The sequence below is a fragment of the Melospiza melodia genome, chromosome 26 (genome assembly GCF_035770615.1).
Source record: "Melospiza melodia melodia isolate bMelMel2 chromosome 26, bMelMel2.pri, whole genome shotgun sequence".
Taxonomy (NCBI): Eukaryota; Metazoa; Chordata; class Aves; order Passeriformes; family Passerellidae; genus Melospiza; species Melospiza melodia.
In genome coordinates, this window is record NC_086219.1 from 413903 (window position 1) to 438377 (window position 24475).

The 24475-nt window shown below is 56.3% G+C and overlaps 1 protein-coding gene across 6 annotated transcripts in view; it reads right to left on the reverse strand.

Annotated features, from left to right (window-relative positions):
- The window catches only part of AGRN (agrin), a 65586-nt gene that overhangs the window by 34485 nt on the left and 6626 nt on the right, over window positions 1-24475 (reverse strand). For 3 of the 6 annotated variants that reach the window (XM_063177006.1, XM_063177004.1, XM_063177005.1), the window contains exons 3-5: window positions 12390-12410; window positions 3714-3761; window positions 373-588 (exon numbers count right to left, since the gene is read on the reverse strand). In XM_063177006.1, the coding sequence (XP_063033076.1) occupies window positions 373-588; window positions 3714-3761; window positions 12390-12410 (285 nt within the window). Of the gene's footprint in view, window positions 1-372; window positions 589-3713; window positions 3762-5173; window positions 6854-12389; window positions 12411-24306; window positions 24392-24475 lie in introns of those variants that run through there. The other 3 variants (XM_063177008.1, XM_063177007.1, XM_063177010.1) reach the window with 3 other exon arrangements.

Below are 24475 nucleotides of genomic sequence, written 5' to 3' on the forward strand. Positions count from 1 at the left end.
GGGTGAGAGCACGGCACTGGTGCATTTCTCTCATGGAATAACTCAAACATATCCCAATATCCCCAAAATCCATCCCTTCAAATGCCCTGATTCAGCAGCAATGGATAATTTCCCATCATTTTTCTATCACTTTTCCCCCTGATCACAGTCTGCTGACCTCCAAAGCAGAGCTGGTGATTCCTCAGCTTCCCTTCCCAGCCTTTGGCATCCCTGGCCCAGCCCATGGCCATCATTTCTCCATCATTATTTCCCCACCATTTCTCCTCCTTACCACACTCTCCTGACACCCAAAGCGGCTCTGATGCCCCCAGCCCTGTGCCCACCCCGAAGTGTCCCTGCCCGCCCTGGGGACAGCCAGGGTCCCTCACTCACCACAGGGTCCCTTGCTGACCACCTTGATCCTCCTCTGCTGGTTGCACTGGGCCCTGTCCAGCTCGCACTCGTTGCTGTAGGTGGAGTGGTCGGAGCCGCACACCGGGGCCACCACGGGGGCACAGGGACCCTTCCTGCACACGCACGAGGCCTGGCCCGGCTCCGAGGGGCTGCGCTCGCACACGGCCCCGAACCCGCACAGCATCCCCCGGCACCCTGCGGGCATGGAGACATCCCAATGGGCATGGGGACATCCCAATGGGCATGGGGACATCCCAATGGGCACTGGGACACACAGACATAGGGGGCACAGGGACCCTTTCTGCACACGCACGAGGCCTGGCCCGGCCCCGAGGAGCTGCGCTCACACACAGCCCCGAACCCGCACAGCATCCCCCGGCACCCTGAGGGCACAGGGACATCCCAACGGCCATGGGGACATCCCAATGGGCATGGGGACATCCCAACGGCCATGGGGACATCCCATTGGGCACTGGGACACACACACAGGGGTCACCAAACCCACCAAATCCCACACAGCATCCCCCGGCACCCTGAGGGCACAGGGACATCCCATGGGTACAGGGTCACACACACGGGCATGGGGACACACACACAGGGGGCAGAGGGACACACAGAGCATCCCCTGGCACCCTGAGGGCACAGGGACATCCCATGGGCATGGGGACACATGAGGGGCACAGGGATACACACACACAGGGGACCCCCAACCTTTCCCTAAAATCCAATTTCCCCCTTCCCTGGGACAGCTCCGTGTTGGGAGAGTAGCTAAGAATGGGAAAAGTTCAAGGCCGTGGCTAATTCCAAGTCTTGCACCTGCAAGGACACTGTCCTTGAGCATAGCTGTGTTACCATAACAAAGTGCTGTGGTTGAGAGACTAGAGACATGAGAAAAGAGAGATGTAACTCTTAAGGAATGGGGAAGAGCTGATGTTGTGGTGTGGCCAATGGACGGTGTAAATTACAGAATATTCATGAGCTTATTACTTGCTGTATAAGTGTCTGATGCTCTCTTCAATAAATAGAGCTTGCTGATCTCATATTGAGAGTCCCAGGTCTTCCCTGCACCCAACAAATGGCTCATCTCTGACAAACGGCTCATTCTGCAACAGCTCCATCCATTCCTGGAGGTGTTCCCTGCCCCAGTGCCCCCCAGTTTCCCCAGTACCCCCTCCCAGGGTGCCCCAGTGCCCCCCAGACGTCAGAACCAGAGCCTGACCTACATAAAAGGGAAAGGAGGAATCCTAAAATCAAACTCCTCATTTACACTTCAATTCCCAGGCGTCTGCCTTTGACTGCCTGGAGATTCTGGAGCTGCAAACCCAGAGATGAATCCCAGGAAATCAAAAGGAAAAGGATTCTCCTCCTCTCCTGCCCCAGCACGAGATAAATCCCATAAATCCCAGGAAATCAAAAGGAAAAGGATTTTCCTCCTCTCCCAGTGGTATCTAAAGGGATTCATCATTTTCTGAAGAGTCTGAGTCTCTCCTGCACTTCCCAGAGCTGCTCTTTCCCTCGCTTTGGGGTTTTTAAAATGCAGATGAGATGTAAAAATTCCAGGGGATGGGAATTGTGGGATTCATCCCAAGGGAAGGGAATGGGGTGTGGGAATGGAGTTGGGGCTGGCTTGGCCATGGCCATGCCCTGAGACACAGAGTTAATTCTTAATTTAAAGTAAAAATCTATTTCAGGTTTAAATGGAGAATGGGATTATTCCCATTCATCTGAATGAATGGTTTAAATTATTTAGTTTGCAGTTTACTCACACAGATGAACTATGTTGTTTTAACCTGTTTAATCTGTTAAATTTACTGTGCTCAAAAAACCCCTTATATTGGCAAAAAAACCCTTGTGCCCAAAAGGGGCAGTGGGAATGGAAGAGCTGGGGATTAATTAATTCGGGCTGGGCATTAATTTGGGGTGAGCATTAATAATTTGGACTGGGCATTAATTAATTAATTTGGAGTGAGCATTAATTAATTTGGGCTGGGTGAGGTGCCCGTTGCCATGGAGAGTGGCTGGGCTGGTGCTCCTGTCCCCCACCCAGCCCTGCTCATCAATATTCAAATATTCAGCCCCGCCCAATCAATATTCAAATATTCAGCCCTGCTCATCAATATTCAAATATTCAGCCCCGCCCCATTGATATTGAAATATTCATTGCATCACCCAGGGTGGGGAGCGAGGAGGAGCCCCTTCCTTCACCCCAAACCTGAGCCCTGGCTTTGTTAGGCTGGACAGTGACCCTGCCCAGCTTTGGGAGGGGAAGGGACCTCCCCAAACCCCCAGGTTCATCCAACCCTTGATCCCCCAGCTCCTGAGCAAACCTCATCCAAATCCCAGCCTTCTCCCAGCCCAAACCTTGTCCCAAACCACACCAAGCCCACCCCAGGCACACAACCAGCACTAACCCATCCCCTCCCTGTGTCCCCTGGCCCCCCCAAAACCCCTCCTACACCCTGGCACCCCCCAGAACGGGCCCTTCTCCATCTCCTGGGGGATCTTCTGGAGGTCTGGCATCTGCCTGGGCCGGGCTGCTCATGTTTTGGAGCCCTGAGCAAGGAGTTCCACCCACGTGGGGGTTTATTTTTCGCTCGAGATGCCTTTCCCCGGGCCAATTATAGACTAATCACATTTTATCTCACATCCTTTTCTCCCCCACCCCCAGCAGGGGAGGCAAAAATGAGGGAAAAAAATATAAAATAATAATTTTAAAAAAGGCAACAAGCAGGTTATTAATTGGCTGCTGTTTTCTGTTCGCTGGGCTCTTATCTGCGCACGTGGAGGTGGGGGAAGAGCTGCCAGCAAAGGCAGGGGGTTTAAGCCTGGTTTTAAAAAGGGAACAAAGCTCCTGTGTTGGTTTTATCTCAGCCTGGGCTTGCCTGCCCTGCATCCAGCAGCTCCTGAAGCTGATAAGAACCTCACAAAGAAAAAAATAAAAAAAAAACAAAAAAAACAAACCCAAAGTTCTCTGTGAAACCAGAGGAAAGGTGGGAGAAAATGCAAGGCTGCAGAAATACACCTTTTGCAGCCCTTCCCTGCTTCCAGCCAGGAAAATATCTGGGAAAAGGGAGCACTAAGGGGCTCCTGCATTCCCTGCTCACCAAAATCCTGAATTCCCAGGAAAGCCCCAGGAAAAAGGGAGCACTGAGAGGCACCTGCTTTCCTTCCTCACACAAATCCCACATCCCAAAAAAATCCCTGGAAAATGGGAGCACTGAGAGGTTTGGGGACACTCTGCACTCAGCCCCAGGGCTTTGGGGACACTCGGCCCCAGGGGTTTCAGGGCTTTGGGGACACTGGGGACACTCTGCACTCACCATCCCGCGGCGGCGGTGGCGTCTGCGTGAAGTAACTGTTGGGTTTGTCTGCAAGGAAACAAAAACCAGGGAGCTGTCACGGGTTCCTCGGGCACAACCCTGCCCCAGCCCTTTTTGGGATGGAGTTTCACCCCTCCTTGAGGAGATTTGGCTCCCAGGAGTTCCTGGAAGCAGAAGGGAATGGCAGGAAGGGGAGGCAGGATCACCCAAACCCAGTCTGGGGCAGCCCCAGGTACTGATGGAGCTGTCATGGGTTCCTCAGGCACAACCCTGCTCCCAGCCCTTTTTGGGATGGTGTTTACCCCTCCTTGAGCAGGTTTGGCTCCCAGGAGGTCCTGGGATCCCCCAAAGCCAGTTTGGGATAGCCCCAGGTCCCAATGGAGCTGTCATGGGTTCCTTGGGATGCTGTTTCACCCCTCCATGAGCAGATCTGGCTCCCAGGAGGTGCCAGGATCCCCCAAAGCCAGCTTGGGGCAGCCCCAGGTAGCAGGGGAGCCTCTCTGGGAGCAGCCCCCAGTCCTGGCAGGGCTGGACCTGCCCCAGCCTGCCCTGCCCCATCTCCTGGGGGCTCTGGGGCCAATCCTGCTGTGGATCACACCCCACACACACCTGGGCACGCAGGCAGCAGCTCAGCCCAGAGCAGGAACGCTGCAGCCCCCTGCATCACTCCTGCCCTTCCAAATCCTCACATCCCACAGTCACCATTCGCACCAGCCCTTCCAGATCCTCGCATCTCCCAATCATCTCCAGCCCTTCCCAAATCCTCACATTTCCCAGATCATCACCAGCCCTTTCCAAATACTCACATCCCACAATCATCACCTGCACCAGCCCTTCCAAATCCTCAGATCCCCTGGATCATCACCAGCCCTTTTATAAACCCTGCCCTCCCCTGGATCATCTCCTGCCCTTTCCAAATCCTCACATCCCACAATCAGCACTTGCACCAGCCTTTCCAAATCCTCACATCCCCCCAGGCATCTCTAGCCCTTCCCAAATTCTCACAACCCCCGTATCATCATTTGCACCAGCCCTTCCAGATCCTCACATCTCCCAGTCATCACCAGCCCTTCCCAAACCCTCACATCCCCCAAATCATCACCTGCACCAGCCCTTCCCAAATCCTCACATCCCCTGGATCGTCACCAGCCCTTCCCAAATCCCCCATTCCCGGATCCCCACCCAGATTAGGGATGGAGCTGCCAGCAGCAGCAGCAGCAGCAGGTGGGAGCTGTCCTGGCCCACGCAGAGCCACCCTCACAGCTCTGCTCCCTCTTCCCTGCCAGGGAAAAGTGGGACAGGGAGCTGCCAATCCGGGATCGTCCCCAAGGCAGCCCCAATGCTGGGATTGTCCCCAGGGCACCCCCAGTCCCAGGACTGTCCCCAGGACAGCCAGGAGCTCCGGGAGGAGCCCAGCCTGGTGACCCTGGGGTCCATCCTGCCCGCTCAGGGACACCTACAGTTATTGAGGAAGAGCAGCACGGCGAATCCCAGCGTGGAGGTGGCCAGCAGGATGAGGCAGATGTTGCAGGGGATCATGAAATACCTCACCACCAGGGACACCTTGTGCTGGTAGAGCCGGTCCCGCTCCAGGGCCCCCGGCGCCATGGGGTACTGGCACGCTGTCATGCTGGGCACCCCCAGGCTCGCAGGGATCCCTGTCCTTGCCCCCGCGTGCTTTTGGCAGTTCAGGTTTTCCCAGAGGTTCCCATCTCGGCTGGCAGCAGGGTGGGGGCACCTTCAGGACTCTGTGCCCGGCGGTGCCATGGCAGAGGCGTGGCCTTGGGGACAGCTTGGGGACAGCTCCAGAGGCACAGGGACACTCAGCCAGCCCCGAGGCGTCAATCCATGGGTGCTCGCAGACAGCAAGCCAAAATGCCCAGAAAGGAAAGCAAAATGCCCGGAAAGCAAACCAAAATCCTGGTGCCGAGGGCTCCAAATCCGCGGCTGAGCCCAGCAGGACAAGGACACGCCAGGCTGGGAACGGTGGGAATGTGACAGCAGGAGCAGAGCTGGGACAGGGACAGTGCCAGCACAGGAGTGCTCCCAGGCTTGGGAATATTGATGTTCTCTGGGATAACGGCTGAGATCCCCCAGGATAACCTCTCAGATCCTCTGGGGTATCTTCCAGGATAACTGCTGAGATCCTCTGGGATATCTTCTAGGATCCTCAAGGATAACTGCTGAGATCCTCCACAATGTCCTCTCAGGTCCCCCAGGATCACCTCTTAGATTCTCTGGGATATCCTCTCAGATCCTTCAGGATAATCTCTGGGATCCCCCAGGATCACCTCTCAGATCCTCGCCAGTCTCACTCGGGGCACACGGAGCTCCCTCCGCTGTCCGGCAGCCTCTGACCCTCTGCAGGTCCTCACAGCTGGGAGCGGCCAAAATTCCGGGAGAAACCCAAAATTCTGGGAGTGGCCAAATTTCCAGGAGCAGCCCAAAGGATTCCCAGAGAAAACCCAAAATTCCAGGAGCAGCCAAGATTTGGGAGCAGCCCAAGGATTCCAGGAGCATCACAAGGATTCTCAGAGAAGCCCAAAATTCCAGGAGCAGCCCAAGGATTGCAGGAACAGCCCAAGGACTCCGGGAGAATCTCAAAATTCCAGGATCAGTCCAAGGATTCTGGGAGCAGCCAAGATTCCGGGAGCAGCCCAAGGATTCGGGAGCAGCCCAAGGATTCCGGGCTCAGCCCAAGGACTCCAGGAGCAGCCCGAGGATTCCAGGAGCAGCCCAAGGATTCCGGGCTCAGCCCAAGGATTCCGGGATCAGCCCAAGCATTCAGGAGCAGCCCAAGGATTCCGGGCTCAGCCCAAGGATTCCGGGATCAGCCCAAGGATTCCGGGATCAGCCCAAGCATTCAGGAGCAGCCCAAGGATTCCGGGCTCAGCCCGAGGATTCGGGAGCAGCCCGAGCATTCAGGGCTGCGGCTCAGCCGCGCCGCGCTCAGCCCGAGGCAGACACTCCCTCTCTCCCTCCGAGGCTCCTCTCAGCTCCATCCCCGCTGCCTCCCCAGGCCAGCCCGGCTCTCCGGGACCCAGCCGAGGCTCGGCCCGGCGGGCGGGGGCCCGGCTCGGTTCGGCTCGGCTCGGCCCGGCTCAGTGCCCGCCTGGCGCCGCTCGGACATGCCGGTGCCTCCCGGGCGGAGCGCGGCTCGGCGGCATGGAGCGGCTGGGATGGATGGGTGGGATGGATGGGTGGGAGGATGGGTGGGTGGGATGGATGGGTGGGGGGTGGATCCTATTCCCGGTGGTCTCCGTGCGCCCCCCGCGCGGGGAAGGGGCCGCGCAGCATCAGACAAGGGAGCGGCAGCGCGGAGCGAGCCCGGAGCTGCCCCCGCCCCGCATCCCTCCCTCCTTCGCTCCCCACCCTCCTCTCCCTCCCTCCGCCCGCCCCTCGGCCCGACCCCGGCGAGCCAACAAAGGGGCGCGGGGGCGCAGGGGCGCGGCGCACACAAAGGGCGGGGGCGGCGGGGGTCGCGCAGGAGCCGCTCCCCACCCGGGCGCGGCGAGGGAAGGGCGGGGGACCCTCCCCAGGACCCCCGGGATCAGCACGGAGGGGTGCGATAGGCGAGAGGGGGCTCAGCCCCTCCGGCTGCGCGTACCTCTGCCGGCATCGCCCCCCGAGAGACCCCCGGGGATGGCAGAGCAGCATGGAAAACCCGGTTATTGTTTTTAGGGTGTTATCAGCACAGGCTCCCCAAAACCAGCCTGAAAGAGCAGCATGGAAAAACACGGTTATCGTTTTTAGGGTGTTACCGGCACAGGCTCCCCAAAACCAGCCGGGAAAAAGGAGCAGGGATGGAACTGCTCCAACCCTGCGGGCTGTTCCTGCATCCCTCTCGCATGGGGAAGGTGCCACCAGCAGGGCTGCGTGGAAGCCAGAGGAAGGCGAAGGTCCAACAATGGGCTGGGAGCTGCTGCCCCGAACACAAACCCAGGAGCTCGCCCTGCCCTGCCTCGGGTGGAGGCTCTGCCAGGATGGCAGAACACAAACATTCCCTCCCCTTCTCCCTCTGGGGGTCTGGGGGCTGTGGCTCCATCGAGGCAGCTCTGGGGGCTGCTCACAATTCCTGCTCCTCCCAAAAGCAACAACTCGGGACAAAAACCTCCACCAGGGGCAGGTTCTGCTCCCAGCCCTCCCAAGAATCCTTCCCTCCTCACCCTGGCAATGCACCTGCAGCCCCAGGGACACGGAGATTAAAGAATCCTCCCCTCCCACGGGGACACGGGGGGACACTGGGTGGTCCCCAGCAGGGCAGGGCACCCCTGCAGGAGCAGGGCACAAATTGCCCCCCAGCCACCCCACAAACCCCCCTGCTCCTCTCCGAGGGCTGGGAGCATCCTGAGGTGCAAATCCAAGGAAAAAAATCAGAGAAAAAAGGGGGGAAACCCAAAGTCACATCCAGGAGATTGCTCCTCTTTAAACCTGCCGTGCTCCCTGCATCCTTCTGCTGCTCCTGCATCCTTCAGTGCCTTTTCCTGCATTCTTCTCCTGTTTGTTCCTGCATCCTTCCCATCCCAGCTCCTGCATCCTTCTGCTGCTCCTGCATCCTTCCAGTGCCTTCTCCTGCATCCTTCCCGTCCCAGCCCCTCCACCCTTGCTGTGCCACAGGTGCCCAATTCCTGCCCTGCTGTCACCACTCTGTGCCCATCCCTGTCCCCTCCACAGCCCCAGGGCAGGGCTCCAGAGCCAGCCCAGCAATCCAGGGTAGGGCCCAGCCCCGGCTGTGAACAATTCCCAGAGGGAACCGAGCTTTGCCTCCTCCCCGAGCTGCTTTCACATGCAAATCAGCCACGTCCCTCCCTGTCCCCTGCGGGGCCACTTTGAGGGGCAGCTTTTGTGTCCCCAGCCCCAGCAGGGACACGCTGGCTCCCCATCCTCCTGGGAATCCCAAACACTGTGTCCCTGTGGGGTTTGGGATGGGATCTGACACTCTCGGGGTCCCTTTGCCCTGCTGTGACCCCAGTGGGGTCACTTTGGGGTCCATCAGTGTCCCTGTCCCCAGAGCTGCCACCTCTCTGGTGACAATGAGAGTGACTTTGAGGTCCATCAGTGTCCCTGTCCCCAGAGCCACCCAGCTGCCACCTCTCTGGTGACACTGACAGCAGGCACAGGACAGTGTCACCTGCTCCCTCGGCCAGCCAGGGACACCCAGCCAGGTGTGTTCCTGGCCTGTCACCTCGGCCAGGAAGGAGACCCCAGCAAGAGATGGCCGAGCAAAAAAGGCCAGAAAGTAAAAAAAAAGTAAAGAGAGCAAAAAGGAAAAAAAAAAAAAAAAAAAAACCAAAATGGCCATAAAAGCCTAAATGGCCATAAAAGTCAAAATAGCCATAGAAGCAAAAAGCGGCCATAAAAGCAAAAACAAAGGACGTAAAAGTCACCTTTGGCTCCAGAAGGGGCAGCTGGGAGAGCCAATTCAGGCGTCACAGCCGGGCCAGAGGGTGACAGGAGGGTGACAGGGGGGGCTGAGGACAGCAGGGAGGGGTTATCCCAAAATTCCTGAAATACAGACATATAGATTCTATACAGATTCTATATTTATCTATATATATAAAAGAATATATATTCTATATATTCCTGAGCTGCCAGGAATATACATTATATATATTCTATTATATATAGAATATATATAATATTATATATTCTATATAATATATAGAATATTATAGATATAGAATATTATTATATATATATAATATTATATATGTAGTAATATATATAATGCATATATTATCTATAAATATCTATTATATAATTGATATATAGAATATATAATATAATACTATATATTATATATGTATACTCTATATATAATAGAATATATATAGTCTATTATATATAGAATATATATAGAGACTATGTATATTATATATAGAATATTTATGCTGCTCCATGGGAGCAGCAGCCTGAGCTTGAGCTTAAATTCCCTCCCGTTCCTCCCAGCTCCCAAAACCCCGATCTGCTGCTCGGGAGGATGATTGACAGCTGTCAGTCACGCCCTCCGAGGCGCGGCTCCTGCTGTTGCCAGGCTGATTCCCCACCTGGCTGCCTTCCCGCTAATCCTGTTTGGCAGGGAGCTAATTGGGATTTATCTGGCAGCGCCCAGGGCCTGCCGAGCGCTCCGCGCTTCCTCCCCGAGGCAGCAGCAGCAGGAGGAGGAGGAGGAGGAGGAGGAGGGAGCCTGCGAAAGGCGCTCGCTCCTTCTCCCTTTCCCCATCCCCGCCCGCAGTTTTTCCCGGCTAATTACCGGAGAGAGGAGGGGGGAAAGCGGGGATTTTAATTATTTCATTTAACACTTGGCAGGACCCAGCTTGACTCCCCGCTGAGCAGCGCCTGGAAATAGAGAGCTTTTAAAGGAATAAAGAGCTTTTAGGGGAATAAAGAGCTTTTAGGGGAATGAAGAGCTTTTAGCGGCTCTCGGCGGGAGAGGAGGGAGCGGGGCTGGCGTGTGCGGGGAGGGGTGGGCATGGTAATTCACACCATTCCCAGGAAACATTCCCAAGACGCGCTCCCAATAAACGCTGCCCCTCCCGGAGGACTGGATAAGCGCTGCCTCTTCAAAAAAAGGGTTTTTTCCCTATGAAAAATTCCCAATAAACGCTGCCCCTCCTGGAGGGCTGGATAAGCGCTGCCTCTTCAGAAAAATGCTATTTTCCCCACGAAACATTCCCAAAACGCATTCCCCATAAACGCTGCCACTCCCAGAGTGTCAGGTGAGCGCTGCCTCTGAAAAAGAGGATTTTTCCCCCACTGAAGAACTTTGGCCAAGCAGATCCAACACTGCGCCACAGCAGCCAGGACAGAGCAGAGCAGTGACCATGACACCCCCGGTGCTGTCCCCCGTCCCCAGCAGAAGCCGGGACAGAGCAGTGACCATGACACCCCTGGTGCTGTCCCCCGTCCCCAACAGAAGCCGGGACAGAGCAGGGCGGTGCCGGTGACACCCTCGGTGCTGTCCCCTGTCCCCAAGAGCAGCCGGGACAGAGCAGGGAGGTGCCGGTGACACCCCCGGTGCTGTCCCCCGTCCCCAGCAGAAGCCGGGACAGAGCAGTGACCGTGACACCCCCGGTGCTGTCCCCCGTGCCCCCGCGGTGCTCCGGGAGCGCAGCCCGGCGCCGCCCGGAGGGGAAGCTGCGCGGCTCGGCGGGCTCGCACCGCCACCTGCCGCCGCTACCGAGCCTCTCCCGCCGCCAGGAGCTCCAGAGGGAGCGGGGCAGAGCCCGGAGCAGCTCCAGAGACCCGCACGGAGGAGGGGACAACCGGGGGACGCACAGAGGGACACACAGGACCCTTCCAGCCCTTGCCCATCGCACCCAGAGGGGCTGCACGGGCACAGCACGGCATTCCCAGCACTCCAGCTCCTTTTCCAGCGGCTCGGGAGAGCCGCGAGCAGCCAGCCCCAGCTCGGGACAGCCAGCCCCGGCTGCTGCCCTGCTCCCACCGCGGCGGCACCCCTGGCACCGGGAATGGCACGGGAAGCACCCGGGATTCCCGGGTTCCGCGGGGATCGGGAAGCAGCAGCCAGCAGAGGATGCTGTGGGCTCGGGAAACGTCCTTGTGCTCCTCCCCGGGTCCGGTGTCCCCGTGTCCCCCCTGACAGCGGGGCTCGTTCCCAGCCCATCCCTCGGGGTCAGCGAGGCAATCCGGCTTCATCAGCTCCCTCCACAGCTGGGGCTGCTTCAATCCCCTCAGCTCCCCTGGCAACGAGGGGCAGCCGGGCTGGCACAGCCTCGTCCCACCCCGCACCACCCCAAAAAGCTGCTTTGGGCTGGCAGTGAGCCCAAAGGTCCTGGGGTGAGCAGAGCACGGAAGAGGAGCAGCTCCAGCCCCAAATTTGGGGCAGTCCTGGTTCAATCCCTTCTCCTCAGTTCCTCTGGCACCCAAGGGCAGAGCTGGCATTGCTTTGTCCCACACCACTCCAAAAAATGGTCCCAAAAGTCCTGGGGTGAGCAGAGAAGGGAAGGGGAGCAGCTCCAGCCCCAAATTTGGGGTACTCCTGGTTCAATGCCTTTTCCTCAGCTCCTTTGGCACCCAGACCTTGTCCAGCCTGGCCCTGGGCACTTCCAGGGATGTGCCAGCTCCTCTGGGCACCAGTGCCAGCGTTCACCACCCTCACTGTTAAAATTTATTCTATTTATATTTCTATTTATGCCAGCGTTTACCACCCTCACTGTTAAAATTTATTCTATTTATTCTATCAAGTCTAAACCCTCCCTCCTCCAGCTTAAACCCATCCCTGCCTCTCTTTGCTTTTCCCTGAAATCTCCCAAGGAATTCCCACACACCTGGAGCTCCCCAGCACAGCCAGGAGCAGGACAGGAATTCCCTGGATCTCAGCAATGCCCCAACCTTGCCCAGTGCTCCCAGTTTGCCCCAGTGCCCGCCCTCCCAGGCCACTGGTGGAGGTGAGAGGCTGAAGATGGAGAGGAAGATGAGGCAAGCACGAGGATGGAGAGGAAGATGAGGGAATCACTAGGTGAGGATGGAGAGGAAGATGAGGGAATCACTAGGTGAGGATGGAGAGGAAGATGAGGGAAGCACCAGGTGAGGAGCTCCCATTGCTCCAGCACATCCCGAGGGATGAGGATGACAGGGACGAGGCCAGCCAGGCTGATGGTGGATGGAGAAAATGGCAATTTTGGGTTTTTATTTTTTAGCCCCACCACTTACCGGCCAGAAGCTTCCTATGTTCTTTAGAAAGCAGAGGAGGAGAAAAAGGAGAGAAGAAATCAGGTTAGAAGCAGGAAAATCAGGAGCAGCCCCCAAGCTTTGCTCCTCCCCAAGCCCCTCTGCCACCTGCCAGGGAGGAACTGCCCCAGGGGACACCAGGGGACAAGGAGGGGACAGCAGGGCTGGCTGCTGTGGTTTTGGGGACATTTCCCATGACAGGAAGGAACTGTCCCCAGGGGACACCAGGGGGACACAGCAGGGCTGGCTGCTGTGGTTTTGGGGACGTTCCTGTTTGCTGGGGGGTGTCAGCTCTGACTGTCACGCTGGGCACAGTGGCACAGTGCCCGGTGCCACATCAGGGCCACGCTCCCGGAGCTGTGCCTGGCACAGGAGCTGTTGTCACCACCCCTGGCACTCCCTGGTGTCCCCTGGCATGCCACCACACCCCTGAGGGCAGCCCGGATGTGCCCGGGACAGGTGACACGGGACAGGTGACACGGGCCAATGACACGGGACAAGTGACAGGGGACAATGACACGGCACAGGTGAGACGTGCCCAAGGCCAGCAGGCAGGAGCAGTGCCAGGGCACACAGCCCCATTATTCCTGGGCATTCCCAACCTTCCCCAGCCACGTCCCCCCGGGCTGTGGTGGCCCCAGGGCTCGGGGCTGGTGACAAAGTGACAGTGCCACCTCCCGGTGTGGACAGCTGGGAATGTTCCTCACCAGGATCCAGGGAAATCAGGGCAGGGAAATGATGGAGCTGCCTGGCAGGGAGCCCCCAGAATTCCCCCAGGGAATGGGAACAGCAGCTCTGAGCACCGGGAGGGGACAGGAGGGACAAACCCCAAACCTGCCCTCAGAGCCCATGGAGAGAGGGGGAAATGGGGAAAAGGGTCAGGGGGCTCTGGGAGAGCTGCTGGGCCTGCTGCAGGGTGGGGAACGCGGTCCCACAAAGGTTAAAGGGGCCTTGGGGGGCCCTCGGCCACGCTGGGCATTGACCACGAGCTGAGGGTCACCATGGGGACACCAGACCATTCCTGTGCTCAGCCACATTGACCCAGAGCTGCAGATGGACACTCCAGCCCCATCCCACACAATTCCTGCCCTCTCCACGGCCCCCTGTCCTTCAGAGACCCCACAGCCACACTGGACACTCGACCACGAGCCAGCCTGGACACTTGACCCCATGGAGCCACAGGACAAGGATGACTCCTGGATGACTCCTGGATGACTCCAGACAATTCCTGTGCTCAGCCAAATCCACCCAGAGCTGCAGACGGACACTCCAGCCCCTTTCCAGACAATTCCTGCCCTCTCCATGGCCCTCTGTCCTTCAGAGACCCTTCGGCCAGACTGGACACTTGACCCCACGGAGCCACAGGACAAGGATGACTCCAGACAATTTCTGTGCTCAGCCACAGCTCCAGACAGACATCCCAGCCCCTTCCCACACAATTCCCATCCAGACCCCTCCCCAGCCCAGCAGGGCTCCCACATCCCCTCTGATTTCCAGAACAAAAGTGCCATTGAGCCCAGCCTGCCTCTCCTTCCAACCCCTGCAAAACTCCCCCAGATTTCTGATTTTCCCCTCGCTGGAGCTGCAGCTCCGTGGGACAGCTGTGAGCATCGAGGAGAGGCAGAGAAGTTTGTTTTGGCCCAGGTTAAATAAATCCAATCCCGAAAGGAGGGCGGGAGGCTCCGTGCCAAGGTCGGGGGAAGTTTCCTGTCACAGACATCTTTTATGGAAAATCCTTTCCTTAGGGTTTTTCCTCCTGAGGAGCTGAAAGGCCTCAAGAACAAAATGTAAACAATGGTTATCTGCTGCTGTGGGATGCAGCAGGTGCATCTGGGATTGGTCTCATGTTGGATGTTTGTAATTAATGGCCAATCACAGCCCAGCTGGCTGGGGCTCTCTGTCAGAGACAGAAGTTTGTTATCATTCTTTGCTATTCTTATTCTTAGCTTAGCTATCATTCTGAAACATTTTCTTCTATTCTTTTAGTATAGTTTTAATGTGATATATATCATAAAATAATAAATCAAGCCTTTGAAGCATGGAGTCAGATCCTCATCTCTTTCCCAATCTGAAAACCCTGCGATACGGTCACAGCCACCCTGGGCACAGGGAGCAGGGCAGGGCAGGATGGTGCTGGGCCATCCCCAGCCCTTCCCTGCCCGTCCAGGCTGTGCCATGAGTCACTGGCACTGCTGGGAAGCCACGTGTGGCCTGGCCAAGCCGCCCTGGGGCTGCTCCTGAGTCACTGCCAGGGTTTAACCCAGACAGGGCAAAGCTCAGCCGGGCAAAGCCTGCACGGATCCCAGCTGGAAAGGAGGACCTGGAATGGATTTAACCCAAACGCGGGCAGGGCAGGGGTGACTGTCCCAGTTATCCCAGGAGGGGAGCTGCTCCTTGCAGGGATGGGATTGGGCAGCTGGGAGCAGCCAGAGCCAGCACAAGGGGCTGGGAAAGCCAGGACACATCCAGGCACCGCTCGCGATTTGAAGCAGCCGCCTGATGCTGACGCTTTGTAGGGATCCTATGATTATTCCTCCACATTTCTATCCACTGGTGAGGATCTTACTCTTCTAGTATATGAATTACAATCTACTTCCAATCCTTAGAATCTGGTTTAAATCCAGAGAACAGTAATAAACATAACCTTATTCATACTAACCCTAAGTATCCTCCTGACTGCACTGAACTTTTGACTCGCCCAAATAACCCCAGACTCAGAAAAAACATCCCCATACGAGCGTGGATTCGACCCCCTGGGATCTGCCCGACTCCCCTTCTCAATCCACTTCTTCTAGCAGCCATCCTCTTCCTCCTGTTTGACCTAGAAATCGCCCTGCTCCCAATTATCCCAGGAGGGGAAGCTGCTCCTCGCAGGGATGGGATTGGGCACCTGGGAACAGCCAGAGCCAGCACAAGGGGCTGGGAAAGCCAGGACAGGCACAAACAGCTCCAGCGATTTCATCATGCAATCCCTTGGAGAGTTCTCCTCGAGCCTGGCAAGGAACTGAGGAATTTTCTGAAGTTTGGGGCACGCTTTTGTTAATTACAGACTAATTAGGCACGTTAGAGCACATCGGCACCAAACTCCGACCCTGCCTCCTTGTAGAGCTGGGATTGTGGGATTGGGAGAGGAGGTTTTGGGATTGAGAGAGGAGGTTTTGGGACTGGGAGAGGAGGTGCTGGGACTGGGAGCTGGAATGGGAGCTCAGGAGCATCCCCAGAGCCCCATCAGGACAGAGGGAGAGGAAGAGGCCGGCACTGCCCCACCTTCCTCTCTTCCCCAGCTCTGCAAGTCCCCGAAGGGCTGCCAGGATTGGAACCAGATGTGTCGGAAGTGTCTCATTAGCTGTAATTGCTTCGGGAGGATTTGAGGTTTCCCCTCTCTGCTGCCACCACCACCAAAACCCTTGGAAGGAGCGGGACAAGGGGAAAAAACAACCCCTCGAGGCAGAGCTTGGGCTGCACAAACGTTTGGGGAAAGTTTGTCCAGCCAGGGCTGGCGGCAGGCTGAGGGATCTGAAACCATCCTGGCAGATTAGGCTGGAAAAACTCGGCCTAAATCCCACTTTCCTGCCTCAGCAGGGCCAAATGAGCCGTGAAATGGGCTCAGAGCTCAGGCCCTGGCACCCTCCTGGCTTTCAGAGGGGGAAAGCACGCACGGGACATGCCAGGAGCTCCTTCCCAAAGTTTGGGACACTCCAGCAGCTCCAGGCGTCCCTGACCCATCCCTGGTTTTCTCCTTGGGTCCCGGGGCTGATCCAAGCTCTCAGAGCAGGCAGGTCCTGGCAGGGAACAGAGTAGGGACCCCCAAACCCAGGCAGGGTTCAGGGTTTGTGGGTCTGGATGGGATCCAAGCCCTTCCAAGGCCCCGTGGCACCCAGGGCCAATCCCTCCCTGTGCTGCACAGGTTTCCCACGCCAGGTGTGACCTCCCACCTGCTCCCTAGATCACCTGTTTGTTCCTGGGCTGAGTTCCCACTGCTCCCCATGAAACCACCAGAATTCCCAATTTATGGCACGGATCCCCATGAAACCACCAGAATTCTCAATTTGTGGCACGGATCTCTCCACAGCTCTCCCCACCAGCGCTGGGTTTGATCCGTCCTCCCTCAGGGAGCAGAGCAGAGCCACCCTGCTGTCCCCAGCTCTGGCTCCATCCCTTCCATGGGGCTGAGCTGTGCCCAGCCCTGCTGAGGGGGGATCACGGAGCAGCTCCCTGAATCCCAAACCCCACCAGAAGTGTCCCCATCTGTGTGCAGGGCTGTCCCCATGTCCCCACCATGTCCCCATCTGTGTGCAGGGCTGTGCCTGTCCCTGTGTCCCCATTTTGTCCCCATCTGTTGTCCCCTTTGCTGGGACCCCGTGCCTGTCACCAGCCCCGGGTGGGACAGAGTGATGGTGGCTTAGAGGAGGAGCTGCAGCCCCTGATTTTGGTGGGAGCAGCACAGGGGGGCCAGCAGCAGAGCCTGGGGCTCCTCCGGGGTGTCGCTGTCCCCAGCACAAAGGGTGCCTGTGTTGCAGCCTGGCGCTGCTCCCTGGGCACGCAGCCAGGGCTGGCAGCTCCAGCAGAGCAATCAAAGCCCTGCTTGTGCTGCAGAGCCCCCCGAGCACGGCTGGGGCACCCACGCAGGGAGGCAAGGCCACAGCAGCCTGCCGGGACAGCCTGCGCACAGATGGGGACAAGGGGACAGCCTGCACACAGATGGGGACAGGATGGGGACAGCCCTGCACACAGATGGGGACGGGATGGGGACATGGGGACAGCCATAGCCCTGCACATGAATGGGTACATGGGGACAGGCACAGCCCTGCACACAGATGGGGACAGGATGGGGACATGGGGACAGGCACAGCCCTGCACATGAACGGGTACATGGGGACAGGCACAGCCCTGCACACAGATGGGGACAGGAGCCAGCCTGGGCCGAGGAAAGGCTGTGCCACGGGCATGGGCAGCTCCAGGATCCCTAAAAACCCTTCCCTTGCCAGGGCAGGAGCTGGGAATGGATCCAGGATGGATCCCTGTCCCCACCATTCCAGCACAGACACCCCAAATCCCTCCTGCTGCTGGCACAGATCTGGTGATGCCAAACTGGACAGGATCAGCTCCCACTGGCAATTCTGAGCCCACGCTCCCTGCACAGACCCAGCCCCTTTGCCCACCCCAGGCAGCTCATCCCAGCTTCCCAAATCCCCCCTCCCCAGCAGCAGAGCCTCTCCAGCGTCCCCATTTCCCTGCAGTGTCCCCAAATGCCAGCTCCCCCCAGGAATCCCACCGGCCTCTCCTTTTCCTTCGCTGCTCTAAAGTCGCTTTTCCGCCGCCCTGAATAATTGACAGGAACATGAAAATTTAAACTCTTTCAAGATCCCATTAAAATTCATTGCCTTCCCCTCTGGAGAATTGCCACTGCCAGAGTCCCATGTAGGGCAGCTACCTCCCTCCCCAGGATTTACCTCCAGAGCAAATTCCCTCAGAATTGTTCCATGGAGACCCCGAAACAGCATCCTGCACCCCTCCCCAAAACAGCATCCTGCATCCCTCCCCAAAACAGCATCCTGCACCCCTCCCCAAAACAGCATCCTGCACCCCTCCCCAAAACAGCATCCTGCACCCCTCTCCTGCACCCCTCCCCAAAACAGCATCCTGCATCCCATCAGCATCAGCCTGCTCATCCCATCCCTCCTGATCCCAGCAGCAATCCTGCAGCCCTGCCTCCTCCTGCCCCCTGACAATCCTGCATTCCCCTGCATTCCCAGGATAATGGATCCTGAATTTCCCAGCATTCCCAGGACAACGGGATCCTGCTCTGATCCAGGACTGCAGCCTCTCATCCCCTTCCTCACAAGAATTGTGGGCTGGGGTTCCCAAAATCCCTCATCCCCAGTTAGTCCTGTTGTGCATCCCTTCTTCCCTGACCCTGAGGAATAACTGAGGAATAATTTAAGGAATAATCTAAGGAATAATTGAGGAATAACCTCAGGAAACCATCATGCAGCATTAAAAAAACCAGTAAAAAATAAAGGCCAGAGCTGCTTTCAGTGCTGTTAAAACGCCACCAAAGCCACCGATCCCTTTTCTGGGAGCACCCTGTGCCTCCCAGCTGCTTGCCAGCCCTCCAGAGGCTGCAGGGCAGCTCGGGTTTCCCAGGGAAGCTGGAGTTAATTAACTGTCACAGCCCTGGGCAAAGCCCTCCCAATTCACCCCACTTGACCAAGTGACCCCGAGGATTTGGAACAGGCTCCATAAATCCAGGGCCACGTGGGGTTTGTTTTCCTGGAGGGAATTGCCAGGGAGTTCACACCTCCCTTTCCAGCACAGGGACTCCATCCTCAGCATCCCTGAGATTCCCTTTGCCAGGGAATGTTTTATATCCACGCCCCTGTAATGGGGACAGAGGGGTTTCATCCTGTCCAAGGAACAGGGAAATCCATCTCACAGCCTCAGGAACCACACAAACCATCCCCGTGTGGCTTTTCCTGCCCCACTTTCCATCCCAAAGAGAAGAGCGACGATGTTCTTACCTAATGAATAATCCACAATCCACCAGGGACAGGGCAGCACATGGAAAGATAAACAAACACAGGGAAAAACAGCTGGATCAGAACAGGGGAAATCCTGCTCAGGAAAAGGGCCCAGCCCTGCTCCTGGGCATGGGCAGCAGCTGGACCCTCACCCCAACAATGCTGCAGCCCCCTCCTCCCTCTAGGGCAGAGATTGCCCTAAAAAAAGGTGCAGAACCTCAGGGAAGAGATTTCCCCCCAAAAAGGCTCCAGCCCACCCTGCAGAAATTTCCCCCCCAAAAAAGCTGCACCCACAGAGATTCACCCCAAAAATCTGCAGTGTCGTAGATCAAGGGGTCACTCAATACATTTGCAGCCCCCCAGGGCAAAGATTCACCCCAAAAGCCCTGCATTTTCCCCTAAAAATTCACCCCAAAAATCCTGCATTTTCCCCCCAGAGATTCACCCCAAAAAGCTGCAGCTCCTTAGGGAAGAGATTCACCCCCAAAAGCTGCTTCCTCCAGATACTCACCCCCTAAAAAACTGCAATTCTCCCTAGAGATTCACCCCCAAAAACCTGCCATTCCCCCCAGAGATTCACCCCAAAAATCCTAAATTTCCCACCAGAAATTCACCCCAAAACCTTGCGATTTCTCACAGAGATTCACCCCCAAAGACCTGCATTTCCCGCCAGACATTAACCCAAAAAACCCCGTGATTCCCCCAAGAGATTCACCCCCAAAAATCCTACGTTTCCTCCAAGATTCACCCCCCGGAGCAGGGGTGACCCCAGAGGGGCAGGGCAGGGCTCCTGCGCTCCCGTCCCGGAGCAGGGAGGCCAAGGGGGCAGCAGCTGTGCCAGGGCCGTGCCAGGGTTGCCAAGGCTGCCGCGCTCTGTTATCCACCAACAGCCTTTGAAGTCAGGGCCCAGGAATGTCCCCATGCCAAGAGGGGGGGACGGGGACCCCAGGGCCAGCAGGGCCAGCAGAGGCACCTGGTGCTCCCCGGAGCATCCCGAGCACAGCCCCTGGGCAGGGACACACAGCGCGGCCAGCAGGAACATAAAACTCACAGAATTCACCACAGAATCCACGGAGTTCATAAAACTCACAGAATTCATAGAATCGGAGAATTCACAGAATACACAGAATTTACAGAACGAATTCACAGCGTCACAGAATTTACAGAATTCATAGAACTCACAGAATCCACAGAATCCCAGAATTCCAGAATCCACAGAATTCATAGAACTCACAGAATCCACAGTATTCTCCAAATGAATTCACAGAATCACAGAATCCACAGAATGAATTCACAGACTCCACAGAATCCACAGAATGAATTCACAGACTCCACAGAATCACATAACCCAGAGAATTCACAGAATTCCCAGGTTGGAAGAGCCCTTCAAGACCATCAAGTCCAACCCAGCCCCAACAACTTAACTCAACCCTGGAACCCCGAGTGCCACATCCAGGGATGGTGACTGCACCACCTCTCTGGGAATTCCCAAAATTCCCCCAGATTCTCAGAATCCCCAGGTTGGAAGAGCCCTTCAAGACCATTGACCCAACACCTCAACTCAACCCTGGCACCCAGTGCCTCATCCAGGCCTTGTTAAACACACCCAGGGATGGGGACTGCATCACCTCCCCGGGCAGCCATTCCAGAATTTATCACCCTTCTGTGAAAAACTTCATCACCCTTTCTGTAAAAAACTTTAATCATCTTTCCGTAGAAACCTTTATCACCTTTCTGTAAAACACTTTCCCCCAACATCCAACCCGAATTTCCCCACCGGAGGGAACGAGGAGCTCCCTGAGGAACTGAGGCCTGACCTCGTTATGGTGCAGCTGGAAGGACCCAGCAGAGCCAATTATCCATTTTTATCCATTTTCATCCATGTTTTACCCATTCTCCACCCATTCCAGAGCGGAGATGTGATTTCCCCCACCCACAGCCTGGCTCAGCACCCCGAGCTCCCCCAGGCCATCATTGCCAGGTCACAGCTCCTGGGGCCACATTCCAGCCCTTTCCTGGCAGGGCCACCCCACGGACGGACGGACAGACAGACAGCTGGGAAGCGTCTGTCCTGCAGATCCCAGGGCACGGGGTCAGCCTTCTGAGCTCTCAGGGAAAAAATCCCTGCTGGAAAATGGAGCAAAAGGCACGGGCTCTGTGTGAGTGTGTGTGGAACGCAGGATTCTGGATCTGCAGCTGGGCCCTGCTCTTATCAGGACAGATGCAGTGGCCAGAGGGTCCCCAAAGAGCAGCTCCAGCCCCCTCTGCTCCTTCCTTCCACCCTCTGCCTGCTCTGGGATGGATTCCAGAGCTCCTCCAAAGGGTTCCCACGGCTGGGATGGCCAAAATCCTGTCCCTGGGGATGGAGCAGGGCTGTCAGCACCGCACAGGCCGCGGAAACACCAGAGCCCAGTGCTCCCAGTGCTCCCAGTGCCCGGGGAGGCTCCACGGGATGCTCCTGAGGAGGAGGATGAGGAGGGATAATGCACAGAATGCAGCAGCAGGAATGTCCCCCACCCTCCTAAAGGCTTCCTCCTCTCCTCCTTTGCCCATGGTGGAAAAGCCCAGCCTGAAGGACCAAACCTCCTTGGAAAAGGAGGGTCTGGGCTGGGAATGTCCCCACCATGCACATCCCAGAGCCTGAACCCCCAAACCACAGCAGGGACACGGCTGAGGCAGCCTGGCACTGCCAGGAAAGGCTGGAAAAGGCTCCCTTGGGCACAGAAAGGACAAATGCAGGGCCTGAGCAGGGCTGGGAGAAACGGAACAACAATTCCAGCTGGGATTTCAGTGCCTGGGAACTGGGGCTTCCATGGCCACAGCAGCATGGAAGGAGAAACTTTGGGATGCAGAGTTTAAAGGGAATTTGGCAGGGATGCTCAGTCTGAAGCAGAGCAAAATTCATAGAACTCTCCCAAACCTCTCCCAAGTTGCAGAGTTTAAAGGGAATTTGGCAGGGATGCCCAATGTGAAGCACACCAAAACCCCTCCCAAACCTCCCAGCAGTTTTTATCCATCACTCCCAAGCGGAACAATCCTGTTGTGTCCATTTGGACACGAAAGCCTGACAGGTTCCTGGTGCTGCATCCCAAAAAAGGCTCCATCCCACTCCAGCAGCAGGGAAGTCCCAGCTCCTGCTCCCTTCCCTGAGCAAATCGTGGGGAAGCAGAGCAGGATCAGGGTCTGTCTGTCCAAGGCAGGAAAAAGAAGGCAGCAGGACTGGGATGTGAGCTGTAAAGCAGCTCTGGACTGAAAAATAGCCCCGCACCAAAAAAAAGTATATCTGGACCCAAAAAACAGCCTTGGACCCACAAAACCAGCCCTGGACACAAAAAACAGCCCTGGACCAACAAGAACTGCGCTGGACCCACAAGAACAGCCCTGGACCCACAAAAAACAGCCCGGGACCGAAATAAAAAAAGGCCTGGACCCAAAAAACCAGCTCTGCATCCACAAAAACAGCACTGGACCCCCAAAAAACAGCATTGGACCCCAAAAAAAACCAGCCCAGCCCGCAGTGTTTTCCCAAGTGAGTGGGTGGGAAATGCAGCCTTTGATGTTCCACTGAGCGGCTCCAGAACAAAGCTGGGCCACGGGAGATAAAAACACCAAACAAACCTCGCCACGGGACACGTCCGGGACATGGGCTGGGAAAAATTCCGTGGCCAGGGAGGGCACGGCTGCGCCAGCGCCCTGGAAAAACCACAGCACAGCTGCTCTCCTCTCCCAGCAGGGCAGCAGGGCCCCAAACCCAGCGTGGTGGGAAAAACCAGCTGGGAAAGCTGCTCTGGGCAGGCAGGTGCCTCCACAATATATAATATATAGAATATATATAATATATATAATATAATATATATTATACATAAAATATAATATAAATAATACCCATTACATTATATATTATGCATAATATGTTATGTATTATATATTATTATATATTGGGAGGCATAACATTATTATTATTATTATTATTATTATTATTATTATTATCATCATCATCATTATTATTGTTATTATTATTATCATCATCATCATTATTATTATTATTATTACTTTCCCTGTGTATCCCTTGGTGAGCTCTGGCATTGCCCAAATTCCCTGGAACTGAGAATCCTGATATTCTCCTGACATCCCTGGAAAGTGCCCAAATTCCCTGCAGCAGGCAACAGTGGCACCTCCCCAAAATTCCTCTTGCTTCCCTTGAAACTGCCCCAAATTCCCTGGAAATGAGGTACCAATGGTGCCCTGCCCAATATCCCGCTCACACCCCTGGAAGTTCCCCAAATTTCCTGGAAGAGGCACCAGCGGTGCTCCCCAATATTCCCCTCACATCCCTGGAAACTCCCCAAATTCCCTGGAATCGAGGCACCAGTGATAATCCTATTAATCCTCTCACACCCCTGGAAATTGCCCAAATTCCCTGCAGCAGGCAGCAGTGGCACCTCCCCAAAATTCCCTTCGCACCCCTTGAAATTCCCCGAATTCCCTGGAACCAAGGCGCCCGTGGGGCTCCCCAGTTTTCCCCTCTCACCCCTGGAAAGTGCCCAGGTTCCCTGGAGCTTCTCCCAGCCCTGGCAGTGCCCAGATTCCCGGGAAGCGCCCGGAGCTGCTGGCAGGGCCCCAAGGGGAGGCATTGCTGGAATTCCAGGCTGGCAGGGCAGGAGCCGTGCCAGGACAGGGCATGGGAACACAGCTCGGGCAGGGGGAGCTGGGCAGGGGCTGGGCAGTCCAGGGATGCTGGACAGAGAGAAAGTGGGCAGTCCAGGGCCACTGGGCAGGAGGGAACTGGACAGAGACTGGTCAGGGCTACTGGGAAAAGAACTGACCAGTCCAGGGCTACCGGGCAGAGAGAAACTTGTCAGGGCCACCGGGCAAAAACAGGTCAGGGCTACTGGGAAAAGAGAAACTGGTCAGGCCAGGGCTACTGGGCAGGGACTGACCACAGCAGGGCTCCTGGGCAGGAGGAACGGCCTGGCAGCCTCGGGAGCCCATCCTGCAGGAAGCGCCGCAGGATGTCCCAGCCTCCCACTCCAGATTAAAATTCCACAGGAACAAACGGAGCCTCTCAGCTCCTGCCACCAGCCCGGGGCCGTTTCACATTTCTGCCACAGGGAGGGAGGGAAGGGACCCTGGGGCTTGACAGGGATGGGGCAGCAGGGATCCTAAATCATCACCTGCCCATCATCCACTGACCCCAAAATCAGTGCTACCACCCCAAACACACACAAACCAGCACGACACCCCTCAATCACCACCCCTGCCCATTCAGGGGCTGGGAATCCCACAAAAAAAACCCAAAAAACCAAAAAAAAAAAAAAAAAAAAAAACCAAAAAAACCAAACCCCAAAAACCCAAAAAAACCCCTAGAACAGCCTCACCTTCCACACAGTGCTCCACCTCCTCCAGGTTGGCCAGGTTGATGCTCACCAGGCTGGAGTTGAACCACACACCCCTGCCCATTCAGGGGCTGGGAACCCCACAAAAAAAAGCTCAAATAAACCCCAAAAACCCTAAAAAAGCCCCTAAAAAAACCTCAAAAAACCCCAA